General features: G+C 58.3%; 1 protein-coding gene across 2 annotated transcripts in view; it reads left to right on the forward strand.

Moving 5' to 3' along the window:
* Nucleotides 1-14,018, forward strand: part of SKAP1 (src kinase associated phosphoprotein 1) — a 153,990-nt gene extending 139,972 nt beyond the window's left edge. For both annotated transcript variants that reach the window (XM_054801586.1, XM_054801585.1), the window contains 3 exons: nucleotides 577-689; nucleotides 13,092-13,210; nucleotides 13,800-14,018. In XM_054801586.1, coding sequence (XP_054657561.1) covers nucleotides 577-689; nucleotides 13,092-13,193 — 215 coding nt within the window. In that variant the 3' untranslated portion in view covers nucleotides 13,194-13,210; nucleotides 13,800-14,018. The remainder of the gene's footprint in view (nucleotides 1-576; nucleotides 690-13,091; nucleotides 13,211-13,799) is intronic.
* Nucleotides 14,019-14,709: the final 691 nt, after the last annotated feature.

The following is a 14,709-nucleotide window of genomic DNA, read 5'->3' on the forward strand; positions in this document are numbered from 1 at the left end:
GCAATCCCTTGCTTGGCTTCTTTAATTAATAAATAAACTCGGCTATCACCTTCCCCAGCAGCATCCTCCCAGAGGCCCCGTGCAAATACCCGTGTTAATTAATGGTGTTCCTCTCCCGTGGCCTCTGGGCTGTCACCGTGGTGGGGACGCTGCCCAGCAGAGCCGGCGCTGGTGCCACATGTCCCCTCTTGACCAGGTTACGGATGTCCACCTCGGGGACAGCTTGGTTTGAGCCTGAGGAGGAGATGAGGGACACGGGGGAGAGGGAAGGCATCTTTGGTTCCCTTGGTGGTTTGTAGTAAACAGCTTTAATTCAGGGTCTTCTGAAACCGAAACATTTCTCAATGTGTTTATGTGTATTTACCGAGAGATATTGCATTTATTTATTGACCAGCTCCTTTTGCTTGCAGTAACTCTTTGGCCTCTGCCTTTTAATTGAAACGCAAAATTAATAACACCAACACTTCCTTCCTTTCCCCAACCCCTCTCCCCCCCCCCCAATATTTCCCCAGATAATTCCCTATCACCCTGACCTCTCTCTTTTCTTTTTTATTTATTTTTTTTTATTTTTCCTAGGAGGTTTCCGGCGAGATTATACCAATTACTACCAAGGCATGTGGGACTGCAGCAGCGAACATCCCGACGAGCTCTCCTTCCACCGCGGAGACCTCATCTACATCCTAAGCAAGGTAAGAGCGTCGGTGGCAGCCCCATATTCACCGTTGCAAGGTCAAGACCTGATGAAATCGGTCAAAAATCAAGGTCCAAAGTGGAGCTAAATTAGCAATTTAGTGGAGCGGGGGGGAACGGGATGCCGGCATCCCGTTCCCCCCCACTCCGTGACTGCCCGTACCCCCTGCCTTCAAACATGGCATTTCAAATGCCCCAAAGCAAGATTATTTTATTTTATTTTATTTTATTTTATTTTATTTTATTTTACTTTATTTTATTTTATTTTATTATTTTTTTTTCATGGTAATGGAGTCTGTACGTGCTGTTGCTCGGGTATTACAGGGGTAATTGAGTTGCTCAGCCGGGTGTGACCAGGGCTCCCTTCGGCAAGCGCACGCAGGTGAATAAATTAAGTGTTTGCATTAGCAGGTCTGCGGGGGCAAGAGCAAAACCATCGGTGCCTGTGACCCTCTCCCAGCCCCGATCATCCCCGCAGGGCTCTGGCCCGGTTCCCAGCCGGTCCCCGCCGGATCACGGTGGTCCCGGTTGGCAGCGATGAGCTGGGGCAGTTGCGTTTTATGGGGGATGTTTTGCAATGTGCTTTGCACCCCGATCTGGCACGGGAACAGCAAGGAACTTGGTGGTTGTGCCCCGTCTGGCCTCGGTGGGCACCCACCCGGGGAAGGTCAAGACTCGACGCGCAGAAGGGCGGCGCGTGTGGTGGGGGCTCAGCCGTGGTGGGTACGGACTTTGGAAATGAAGGGCACCTCCAAGTCTCAGGCTTGTTAAGGTCAAGGCCACGTTTTATAGCTGAGAAAAAGAATCAGATTTGGTTTCGCATCCTGGAGGTAGCCGCAGGATGGACACGGGCGATCAGACGCCACGGTGATGGGCGGGAGAACCATGGCGGCAGGGTCAGGCCTCTCCTTGGAGGTTTTGGCCACCCAGCAGAGCCCTCGAGGCCGGAGCCCGGGCACCGAGCCTGGCGTGGGCTGACCGCCGGCTGCTCGTCCACCTCCCCGAAGGTTTGCAGCCGGCGCGGCGCACCGCACGTCCCAGCGGACATTTTTAGCCGGCGTATTTGACGGCAGGTTCTGTGCGTCCCCGCAGAGGCAGCTGCATCCCTGGCAGCAGCGAGAGCAGCTTTGAGCCTGGGCTTCACCATCCCTGGCTGGAAGGCTGAGAATTCCCCATCTGTGGATCTCAGAGCGCTTTACGGCGGCATTTAGCGACTTGCTGCCCCCCCGGGACAGAGCTGACGTGCTCCGGGCACTGAACCCACAGCCCCGGCTCGTCACCTCTTTTATCCGGGAGGGTGACGCCAGGAGCGAGGCACCGGCATCCCTGGGGGCGATACCCACAGCCCCCGGTGCCCACGCCGCTGCCGGGGCCTCGGTCCATCCCACCGATGGCCGAGCGGGTTGCGTCCCCCCCCGCGCCAGCTCGGGGACACAGCTTGGAGTCACGGCAGGGTTTTCGCTCTCTTCAGTGGCTCCAGATTGCGACTCTTGTGCTGGCTTCCTCACACGTAACCGATCGGTCCTGAGAGCTTTTCCCCCGTAAATTACTTTGTGCGACGGATGCTTGCGGCCGCTGCAGAACGGAGGCGGCACGGGGGGGGGGGGGGGGGGTGTTGGGGGGGAAAGGAGGGAGGCGGTGAAGGGAAGGGGGGGGAAAGGTGTTTGAAAAGCCTGTTCACTCAGCTGCATTTTAATTTCCTTTTCAATCTTGTCCCAATTAATTTCGCAGAATTAATCTCACAGAAGCAAACTCGGCAGCATCGAGGCTGCCGTTTTAGCGGTGCGGTCGCTCTGTCTGAACATGAAATAGTAGCTAATATAAAAATCCATCTGGTGTGTTTGAAACACACGCCGGCTGCTGCTCGGGTCCTGTCTGACATTTCGAGCATCAACAGTGGGGGAAAAGTGATTTGGGGGTTAGTGGGCATCGGTAGCCGGGGGGCACTCGGCAGCCCCGGGGCTGCGGCCATGGGGACAGCGGGGGATGCTGCGGCCGAGGGGATGCACGGTCCTGCCCGGGGCAAGGGCGGCATCGTCACCCACTGCATCCCTGCTTGGAGCGGTCCCTGCAGTGCCACGTCCCCGTGGCCCTGACCCCTCTCCTGGGCGCCTGTGCCAGCGCCGGGAGGCTTTGGCCGGGAGTCCAGGGAACGCCACTGTCCAGGGCTTTTCTCATCGTGCCCCCTCAGCCGGGCAGGAGGCTCTTTGTTGCACCCCAGTGACACCGGCGCTTCGTCAGGCCCCGGTGCTGCAGAGATAACGGGCTGGGGGGGGGTCACGGCCGAGCTCCAGAGCCCGTACCCCACCTCATCACCCCCTTTGCAGGGACCCCGAAACACCGCTACCTCGCTCGGCACAGCCCAGCCAGGCTAACACATGGGGGAATGAATTTGGGGAGGGGGGAGCAGTAATCCCAGCAAAACCCCAGCATTGTCCTTTTCCCCGGCACCGGTCCCTTGTCCCCTGGCTGAGTGATTTGTACGTTATGATAATTATTTGAATGCAGCGAGACTTCCTATTTTAAGTGGGCTTAGTTGGATGTGACAAGCAGGCCATAAAAGCGGATAAGTTAATTCTCTCAATTGCTTTCAATGAAAGCGGGGGGGGAAGGGGGGGGCATAGTCCCATACCCCAGACCCTGAGTGGAAGGCGTGTGGTGACATCTAGTGGCATTTTGCCTGGATTTGGGGCCATCTCGCTCGTGGGGAGAGGCCACAGGGGTGGCCACGGCTCCCCCCGCCAACCTCTCCCCCCCCCCCCGGTGCACCGAACCTCCTGGGCGATGGAGCCGACGTGTCACGAGCCCGGTTGGGGCTCAGCGCGCAGCTGCATCCCGGGGCGGTGGGCTCAGCCCCCCGGGGTGTCCGGTGGGGTGGGCTGTGGAGATGGGCCCCCGGGGCTCGGCGGCGTTCGGCTCCCATTAATAACCCCTCCGGGAGGCTCCCGAGTCGGGAGGGATGGGGACGGGGACGGGGATGGGGATGGGGATGGGACGGCGGGGTCAGCTGGAAGGCAACGGTCACCCACCGGTCAAATTCAAGCGAGGGCCATCCTTCCCCCGCCGGCCCCCTCGCCCCCCCGGCGGGAACCAATCGTCCAGAACAAGCCCCTGGCAGCCTCATTCCTCCCAGGTAATTTTTATAAATGAGGGGACACCCATCGCAGGCGAGGACAAAAGGGTGGCCGAGCGCCGGGGAGGCAGCGCCGACGATGCCCAGCGCCCGCGCCTCCCCGATGCCGCAGCCTAAATTTTGCCCCATCCTTGGGGTCCTGCCCTTGCGTCCCCGTTTGCTGCATCCCAAATTTTGCCCCGACCCCGCTGCTTTCAGCCCACACCGTGTGCCGTCCCGCCCTTCGCCGGGGGTGACCCCGGTCCCCGCGTGGTGGCCGGGGCAGGGACAAGTGGTGGCCCCTTCCCCGTGGTCATGGTACCCCAGTGCCAGCCCCGGAGGTCTTTGGGGGGGGCTGCTGAGATGGTGCCCCCCCGGCCCGTGAACTTCTCCTGGGTTGGCACGTGGTTCCGCCGCGGGGGTTTAAGGTTTAAGGCGTACTCTGACCATTTATTTTGCACTGAAATTTATAATAAATGCTGTTAAAGACTTCGGCTTTGACAGAGGTAATAATAAATTCACTGTTAAAGACAGTAGTTTAATTCCTTATACCCTCCAATACTGCACAGAATAAACTATATTCATCACCGAGTAATTTTTTACCACATAAATCTTTAAAACTAACCGTTGTAGGCTGTTGAGGCTGAAATATTGTGAATTTATTAGATATGCCCATGTAGTATTGGATTCAGAGGTTTCCATTCGAATATATTACAGGGGAAATTTGTGTCTTTAAGTGTGACAATCCTTCCATTTTCCAAAGGCAGCGTTATAACCAGCAGCTCCTCCAGAGTCAACTCTGCCTTTATTAGACAGAGATTTAATAACGAGCCCCTCGCTAATCTGCCGGGGAGGTGGGGGGGGGTGACATTTGCTGCGATACCCTGTTTCAAATGGGTGGCAAAAAACCAAACCAAAAAAAAAAACCACAACAACAACAACAACAACAACAACAACAAAAGCTTTTTGTTTCCGGCATAACAAATGCCCGATGATTTCCCAGCTTATTTCATAGGTGGAAGTGGAAATTTCACTTGGGGTTGCGACGACGGGAAATATTAAAGCGGAGCCTCATCGTTAAACCCATCCCTCCCCGGCCATAACTTTCATGGGCTGCCGTCGTTTTATGGATCTACATATTATATACATATATATGCGTGCGTGCGCGGGTAGAGGGATGCGAGTCGGTTTTATTTGGGGGGGGCGGTTAATGGGCAATAGAGGGAATGAGGGGAGAACTGAGGGTGAAATCCCAGTCGCAGGGAGGCAAAATAGATCAGGAAGGGTTTAAATCTGGCGGCGATTTGCCGAGAGGTGAGAGGCAGCACCTCTGCCGCCCTCACATCTTGTGATTTTTTTATTTGTCTGAGCCTGTTGAACACCCGTGTTTCGAGCTGGCATCCTTGTTTCCTTTGCTAATGTAAAATACCAGCAGACATTAGAAATCTTTGTTCGTTAGAGAGAGACGGAGATAATTATAAAACCATCTCCCGGTTCATGAGGCGCGGGTAACATTTAAACCAATTGATGTGGTAACATTTAAAGCAGTTATATTGCAAAATGTCACGTACGGTCTAGTTTCATTAGAGACGAGTTAATAGATGGATGGAATTGAAACTCCCAGGCCTGGGCGTAAAATAAAAAGTTTCCCCTTGCCATAACTCAGTCTCTCCGGCCGCCGCCGTGCCCTTCCCACGGACCGAATCCCCAAAGGTCTAAAACTTCCAGCGCTTCGGCCTCTCTGCAGCAGTCCCAAATCCAGAGTTACAAATGACACTCACGGATAACACCAAACTCCCGCGGCCGGGGGAAGGGGTGTTCGGAGGAGCCCGGTCCGGAGGATAACGGTAACGCACACAATTAATATTCAGCATCCCCCATTTGTGCTCTCCCCCACCCGAGGATGCTCGCAAGCCACCGGTGTTTCGCTCTCGCTTCTGCACCGTCTCGCCTTTTCTCCTTCCTTTTTTTTTTTTTTTTTCCCCCCGTTTCCAAGCTGCTCCATCTGTAAATGAACAAACATCTTGATTTTATAGTCTTTTGCTTTGTAACACGGAGGGGTGGAGGGGAGGGGGGGGAAGTAGTGGAATGCCTAAGTAAGACTTTAATTCCAAATTCATTTACGCTATAGCGATGAAGTTGTCACAAACCATAATGCAGTATTTAATTAAAATAACAGAAGTGTATCTAGATATGTCCTGGGGTAGCTATCACCAAATTATAGCCTGCGCTACCCGGATTGTATTTATGAAACGGTGGTGTCTAAGGTACAGCCGAGCGGATGCAAAAGAGGAACCGTTTAAAGCATCATTCTCGCAAAAGCTGCGTCTCTCTCCTTCCCCTCCCGCCCTTCCCTGCTGCTGATTCGAGACCCTCGGTGCGATTTCAGCTGCGTGGGGGCCCTGGGGGTCCTGGCTCTGGCTCTTGGTCCTGGCCTGGGGGGGCTCTGGGGGGGACCTGGGGGCTGCCAGTCGTTACAGAAAGGGGCTGGAGCCGGCCGGGACTGGGACCGGGGTCCGGGGCAGAGTGGGGCACCCTCTCCCAGTGACCCCCCGTCCCAGCTCAGGTCCCTCTCCCAGCCCCGCAGCAGTGGGTGCACCCACCCCGGGGGTCCCTGGCCCCCTCGCCAGGGCCCTGGCAGCAATCCCCGGGGGACAGCGGGGTGGGTGAGGGTCAGGGGTGGACCAAGAACGTAAACCCTAACGCGGGAGCCAAGCCACGACTTCGCGCTGGGCTCGGGCTCTGCGCTTTGCAGAGCGGGTGCGAAGAAAACGATCATTTTTGGCAAGTTCCCGGTAAAGTCACAGAGCCGTTGCCTTTGCCGCGTCCCCTCCACCGGTCCCCATCCCTCGTCCCGGCGCAGCGGCCGCAGCCAGCCCCTCGGCTGTCCCTCTCGTCCCCCTCTGCCTCCCCTGGTCCCGTAATCCCCGCCGAAGAGTTATGAATGAAGGGGAAATAATTGCGGTGACCTTTGCAGGGAAGCGGCCCCGGGGGTTACTGTATAAAGATATTTTGATAATACCCATCACGTAATCGGCACTCGCTGCTCCCAGCCGCACGCCCCCCCCCCGCTCCCCTCTCGCAGCTCGGGGAGTCGGGGATGGATGGCTCCTCGCACACGCGCGTGCACACACACATGTACGCAATTATTTCCGAGCCCTCTTCACAGGTCACAGGCAGAGTTTAACTCAGATGGCTGCTAATTTTCATCAGGCGTGAGCGTTCAGGACTTTAAAGGCGAAAATAATTGGCTGCAGAACAAATTTAGGAAATGGAGTGTGCGATAAAGCAAATAAAAATCTCTCCCGGTTTTCCCCCCCCCCTTTCCCGGTGGCGGGGAGGAGGGGGAGAGGGCAGGGATAGGTGGGAAGGGAACAGGCCTGAGCTTATTTTACCTCCCTTGCAACTTTGCCATTAAAGTTGCACCTACAGCTAGGAAGTTTGTCCGTGAAAAATGGTCATTTTGTTTCCCCTGCTCAAAGCACGTTATTAAAATGCTAATTTAAAAGAAAAAGGAGTTAAATATCTAGCAATGGTGCAGTCTAATTGCAGCCATAATGAGCTCTCTAAATGTGAGTGCCCCTGACACACAGAGAGCATAAACAGCCAGCAAACACATCATTAGTGCTCACGTTCATTTATTCTGCCGACCTGCCTATGACCCCGCGGAGGGTCGGGGAAGGAGCAGGTGGATCCGGCTGCGCCGGCCCCCGGGGATGCAGGAAACGAAGCCGGGAGCGGCTGCCATGGCAACGCCGGGGGATGCAACAGCGGCCCGCCCGCCGCGCACCCCCTGCAACCCCCCCCCCCCCGGGCCCCGCGCACCCCCTGCAACCCCCCCCCCCCGGGCCCCGCGCACCCCCTGCGCCTCACACCCCACCCGCACCCCCCCCCCCCGGACCTCACACCCCCCCCCGGAGCCCACGCACCCCTAGACCCCACACACCCCCGGACCCCACGCACCCCCCCCGAACCCCCCACCCCCCCAGACTCTGCACCCTCTCTAGACCCCCCACAACCCCCCACACCCCCAGACCCTACACACCCCCCGCCAGACCCCGCACACCACCGGGTCTCACACCCCCCCGGGCCCCACGCACCCCCAGATCCCGCACACACCACCACCCCCCCCCGGACCCTGCACACCCCCCCTGGACGCCGCACAGACCCCACGCACAGCTGTGGGGTGATTTGGGGGTGGCAGCACCCAGCAGTGTCCCGGTGGAGATAGGACCACAGAATGTTTGGGTGGGAAGGGACCTTTAAAGCTCATCCAGCCCAACCCCCTGCAACGAGCAGGGACATCTTCAACCAGATCAGGTTGGTCAAAGCCCCGGCCAACTTGACCTTGAATGTTTCCAGGGATGGGGCATCCACCACCTCTCTGGGCAACCTGCTCCAGTGTTTCACCACCTTCAGCGTAAAAAATTTCTTCCGTCTATCTAGTCTGAATTGACCCTCCTTCAGTTTAAAACCATTCCCCCTTGTCCCATCGCCGCAGGCCCTGTTAGGAGGTCTGTCCCTGCGTGGGGGGGACCGGTCTTGGTGCGATGGGGAAACTGAGGCAGGGAGTGGGGAGGCACCTGAGCTGGAGCATCGTGGCTCTAGGTCACCCTTGTGTCAGGGTGGGGGGACCCAGGAGTGCTGGGCCCAGCCACCCCCACCCCGGGCTGCCGCTGCTTTGGGGTGTCCCCCCTCACCCAAGCATCCGCCCCCCCCGTTTTGTATGTCGAGGCTCGGAGCAGGATGGGGCCCTCCAGAGAGAGGAATAACGGCAGCCGCGCACGAAAGCGAGCGGCCGAGGAAGGAGATTAATAAAAGCGATTCTTTGGAAATGATTTTTGCTCCATTCCAGCCTGTTTGCTTCTAAACAGCCTCGCTAATCGCCTCCCAGCAACAGCACAATAACTTCCCTCTGATTCCCCCCCCCCCTTTTTTTTTTTTTTTCTTCTCTCTCTCGCCTGTCCGAGGGGCACAGGAACACCATCCCTGGGAAATATTTTAAAATAAAAAATATCCCAGCCGACACCCCCGTCCCTCACCCTCCCCTCCCTGTACCCCCCCCTTCTCCCGTGCACTCTCGATGAACCTGTGATATTGTAGCAATGGCCCTTGAAGTGCAGTGGGGAGGTGATTTAGGAGAATATTAAAGGCAATGTGGAGATTCGAAGGCGCCTCTCTCAGGGAGATCTGGAGAAATACGCAGCACAGATGGGCTGAGCAGATTAAACATTTCCGTCACATTGTTTTCAAATTGTGTTTGCGGTGCCTGAGGGTTGGTACTGCGGTCAGAGCGCGGCGGAGCCGCGCAAAGCTGGGAGCCGCGCGCTTTATGGAATAAATATTAATACGGCAGTTTCACATGGGCTCCCAATCCCATCAGCGCCGCGGATCGGATGCTGCCGCCGCTATTGTCTCCCGGCCCGGCCCCGGCGGGGCTCCAGCTGCACCTTCTGCCCGCTCCCGCGCTGCACCGGGCCCGGCCGCCGCCGTCTGTCTGCCCCGGCCACGCGTCCCCCGTGCCGTCCCCCACTGCTGCGGCGTGCCGGGGGGGAGCCGGCGGCCCCAGGGTGCCCAAAGGGACGTGCGTCCCTCCTGCCCCGGCCATGTCGGCACCCCCATGCCAGGTCGTGGCACCGCCGCGGCACGCTCAGGGTTGGCTTGGTCCGTAGCGCTGCCTTGCTCGGCTGGCTGGTGGCTTGTTTGTTTTTAATGGGAAACGACTAACGACCTAAATCCCGACCACCCTCCGTCAGGCCGAGAACTCGTCTCGAGGAGGAGCTGCACGGTCCTCCTTGCCAAAATTGCCCCTGTGCCTCCCCGGCTGCCTGGCCTTCCCCGGCGGGGAACCATCACCTTCCTCTCTCTCCATCTCCCCCATTGCTGCTTGCTCTGAGCCCCTTATCTCCGTTGGCTTCTCCCCCCTGGGCTGGGACACGGAGAGCCCCGTAGGATGGGGCACCGTGGCCACCCCGGCGATGCCGGAGCCGGTGCTGCAGGTGGGACGAGGGAAGGACCGATGGCGACGGTGATGGCAATGCCCCAGCCCCGTGCCCTTCAGCTCCTTACACCAGCTGCGAATTGAATCATTGGAAACAAGGGGGAATCATTTCTTTCAATAGGATTGACCCTACCAAAGACTGGTGGGGGGGAAGCAGGTAATGGTGGGCCACGAGCTGAAGCAAAGGGTGAACATCACCCAAATTACTCCTCGATGCACCAGCCTGGGTGATGTGCCAAGGAAACGGCTGCTGCTGACTCCAAATCCCCCAAGGACAGGTCCCCCTCGATTTCAGAGCTTGCTGCAGCTCCGAGCTGGTTTTCAAGGTAAATAGATGTATAGCTGACCTGGTATAAAACTCCCCGGTGTCAGTCGACCCCTCGCACGCCCGCCATACCTCATCTATGAATTAGATTCCTCCATTTTCCTAACAATAATGTATGACACACAAGCACTAATAATGGGGCCGAGCAATCATAAACCGATAAGTCCCTGACTGATTGGCTTTTCCTTCGGCATCCATCAAAGCGTCATTGATCTTCTGTGCGAAGGGGGGTGATTAATGGCCTTCCCGAAGCCCGACGGGGTTGTTTACGAGGGCTGGCGAAGGAACGTGGTGGCAAGGAGGGCTTGGGAGCACCGGTAGGGAGTAAATATCATCCCTGCGGCACTCGGTGGAGGAAGAGAGCCCGTGCTGCTGGGTGAGGGGCGGGAGGGATGTTGAACGGGACAATCTGAGCTTGGTGGAGCAGGGGACGCGGCTGGAGGGATGCAGCTGCGCGTTTAGGGTCCTACGAGGCGGTCGTCCATCTGAGGCCATGCAGGGGACGGTTGGCCGCGTTCCCGTCGTCGCCCCTGTGACCACGGGCTTGGGCTGTGGGATGTCCCCTCGGGTGGGGACGGGGCGAATCTGCAGCCGGGTCATTCAGGGACTCCGCTTCCCCCCCTCCTCGGAAGCGCATCGTCTCTCCGGGGTGACGCTGGAGGAGCCGTGGTGCAAGGCAGGGACAGAAACCGGGTTGTGGTTGTCATCTTGTTGTCTCTTTTTCCCCCCTTTTCCTTCTCCCTTGTCGATGGAGATTAGCAGCATAAAGCCTTTTACGGCCCCCGTGCACCAACCTGCCATAAAAGCCCCGACTGCGGGCGATTATCTGAACGAGCGTCTGCTACGGGTTTGCTCGGCACCGGGAATCTCGGGAGTGAAACGTGGAGAAGCGCTTCGAGGGGTTTTCTTCCTTCTGGGAGAAAATTGCAGCGTTTTGGGAGCGGAGCGGGGCCATTGTGGCTGTGTAGAGGATGGCTGGGCAAGGGGGGGGGGGTGGTCGCTGGGGTGACCCCCAAATCCAGTTGCCTGTTCCATGCCCGCCTGGAAAGGGCACTAGCCTCCCAGTTTGCTCGGTCCTGCTGCACTTCTGGGGACGGGCAGAGCGATGGCTTTGCTCTGCCTCCCGGTGCTGCCTGCCAGGGCCCCCGGAGGCTCCCGGCATGGCATCAGCACCCATGGGTGCTGCCTCCAGCACCCCGCTGAGCTCCTGCCACGCGGCACCTGATGGAGGTTAAGCGGGCGGAGGGGGCAGAGCATCCCTCTCCCCTCTCCTGCCGCTGGCGTACTGGCCCGCTCGGGGCACACCAACCTCGCTGGAGCAATTATCTTCCTGATTAGTGGATTTTTCAGTCCCTTCTGTAAAGTCTCAGCTAAATTACTCCCCCCCCCCCCCCAACCCAGTCCAGGCAGGTACTGAGCACAGAGGCCCCATTAGCGTGTAATTAGGTAGATTCCAGCAAAACCATCCTCAGACTCCCTCCTTCTCCTCACCCCCCCCCCCCAAAAACCTGGTATCAGGCATCAGCACGTTAGCGAGATGGAAATTAGCACCTCCAGACGAGAGCAGAGTTCACCCTGCACTGGGCTCTGCCTTGCTGTGCCAGTGCACTCCTCGTTTTAATAGTTTAATAAAAATTAGCATAATTAACGAACATCTGTATGATCCAGAGTGGTGCAATTTGGCACTTGGAAACGAGGACTTAAACATTATTGCTGGGAGTTTAATGTTGTTTTAATTCTTTTTGGCACTGCGCAGTGAAATAAACGCTCGGTGCCGCGAGTTCTCGGCTGGCTCTCATTTGCATTTTCCTCCCTTTGATTATGAGCAATCGCAGACTACCCGGCAATTCATCAAAGCAGAAATTATTTTAAAATACCTCATAGTGTTCAGACTACAGCAGAGCTGGGCGGGGGGGGGGGGAAGCGGAGGCTGGGGGCTCCCCATCATGCCCGGGGTGCGTCTCGGCCCCTCTGCCCGTGGGTCTCCAGGCTACAGTAAATAGACCCAAATTTTTTTCCTTCTGGTTTTGCAGCAGGATTTTTTTCCTCCCTGGCTGGTGAGGACAGCAGGGCAGGGGGATGTAGCCCCCGTCCCTCCCCGCTCCTTCCTTTCCAGCAGCGTCGCGGGGGTTTGACTCGGCGCTGGTGGCATTTTTGGGGGCGTGGGGTCCCCGGAGAGCAGTGGGATTCCCGGGACCCGTTCCCGGCTCCAGCGAGGGCAGCACCGTCTGCAGAGCGGTGGGAGCAACGTCTGCCTCCGGTGACCCTCAGCCCCTCTCCGGAGCAAAGCCCGTTCCCTCTGGGGAAGCAGGGATGGGCTCAGGGACCCATTAAATGCCCCAACCGGGGGGGGGTCAGAGCTCGCGTGGGACATGCGACATGGGACATGCTGCTTTGCACATCACTTTTAACATCTCCTTCTAAAGAAAAAAAAAAAAATCTCCTGTTTTGATGGTAAACTTCTTAAGCCTGTGTGTGCTAACTCCTCCTCTCGCACACGGGGCAGGGTGGGAAGGTTTTCTCTGTTATTATTTGCCTCTAATATCTGCTGTCAGGGGAAAATCACACGTAAATCTGGGGAGGGGGACGGGTTACCCAGGCACGATCCACCTGGAGGGGCTTCACAGAGCTCCGGGCTGGAGCCCAGGACATCCCAAGGGTTGCCATCCATACCTAAAATACCCCAAAATCTCAGGGTGTGAATCAAACGCTGAGTTTCCGAGCAAGCCCCAAGCCATGCCCCGCGGGACTCAGAGCCAAGAGGGAGAGCAGGGCAGGATGAAGGGGTGGGGGGGGGTAGGAAGGACAGGGAAGGAATTACAAGGGGGAGAGGTGGGATTGGGGTATTTTCTAGTGGGAATTTGGGGGTTGCTGTCCGTAGATCCAGGGACCAAAGGAAGGGACTGGAGCCGTGTCCCCCACCCCGGCACCAAACCCCGGTCCCTCTGGCCGTGTCTTCCCAGGAGTACAACGCATACGGCTGGTGGGTCGGAGAGCTCAACAGCATGGTCGGGATCGTCCCGAAGGATTACCTGGTGGCTGCCTACGACCTGGAGGACCAATGAGGACTGCAGCACCCCAGGTGAGAGGTGGCACCCCTGGGTGCACCCACCGGGGATGGGGTGCGGAGATGGGTGCTGGGGAGGCAGCTCCGCTCCTGGGGTGCCCCGGCAGCTCTGGGGTGCTGAGCCTTTGGCTCCATCTCCTGGTCTCCATTTTACTTGGGAGCGGGTGAGACTGGGAACCACAGTCGCAGTTCAGGGACGGTGCCACCCTGCCCAGGGTCCCTCCCTGGATTCCCAGTCCTTCAGGCTCCATGGAGAAATACGGCAGGCACCTCCGTTGGACCCGGAGAGCTGCCTGTCACTGGCTGTAACACCAACGCTGACACCAAGTGCGGCACATGAAGCCGTCTTCTGCCAAGCAAAACCCCTTACGGAGGCAGATGGGGAAACCGAGGCACAGAGCAGGGCTGGGAAAGTGGAGGGGGTCTGCAGCCGAGCTAGAGGCAAAGTCCTGACACCTGCCTGGGGCAGCAACAGCTCCACGTTCACCTGGAGATCTCCTGCCCTCGTTATCCCCTCTGTGCTCGCGAGTCATCGACATGTGAGGCTGTGTGTCTGTGTCCCCTTCCCCACCATCACCCATGTCTCCCCCCTCCCCGAATCCAGGTGCTTCTCTCTCTGACCATGCTGAGATACCACCACGATTGTCCCCACCGCCAGCCTCCCCCCGCTACGGGAACGCGTTACGTGAAGAGACCCACGTCCCATCACCCGGCCCCCACGGTGCCCCTGAGCCCTGCTCTGCCCCAGGGTACCCGCTGTGATGCTCTTGGGACATGGGGGGCAGGCGGGGGGGGTGGGCAGCCCACAATAAAGCCATTTTCCTCTCCACGTTTGGCTTCATCGCGGGTCTGGAGCCAGAGCTGGGTGCAGGCAGAGGCCCCTCACCTCCAGCCCTGAGCATCCCCAGAGCCCTCTGGTCCAGAGGATTAATCCAGCGCATCCTCCTCCTCCTCCTCCTCCCGCACTTGGCTGAAGGGCCACTAGATGGTGGTAAGTACCTGCTGACTGCAGCCTTCCCGGGGAGGGTGCCCAAACCCCCTGGGCTGGGCTGGAGCAGCCCCCCGGCACCCACCAGCCCTCGGCAGGCAGTGGCTGGGGCACATGGGTGCCCAAACGGGAGCATCGCCCATGGGGTGAGCCCAGGTGTCAGGCGAAGGGCTGCTGCGAAGCACAGCTGTGCGGATGTTTGGAAGCCAGGCATGACTTGGGGGGGACCCTGTGGGAACCCAGAGGGATGCAGGGGGCTGCGGGGATGCAGCCGAACCTGTCCCACTGCCTGCAGCCTCTCCAGGCTCCCACGCACGGCATCGCTCGTGCCCACCCTGCCCGGCATGTCTTTAGTGTGGAGGATGGGTTTGGGATGCCCAGCGTTCAGCTTGGCAGGGCACAAGCTCGTCTCAAATCCCTCCGGTATTCCCGACCTGCTCTTTCACCCCCAGCTCACCGCAGTGTGGGTGACCCTGAGCTGCCGTGGGAGCCCGCAGTGGGGATCTGTGCACCCAGAGAGAGAAAC

This window comes from Grus americana, chromosome 22 (genome assembly GCF_028858705.1).
Source record: "Grus americana isolate bGruAme1 chromosome 22, bGruAme1.mat, whole genome shotgun sequence".
In the NCBI taxonomy this organism is placed as follows: Eukaryota; Metazoa; Chordata; class Aves; order Gruiformes; family Gruidae; genus Grus; species Grus americana.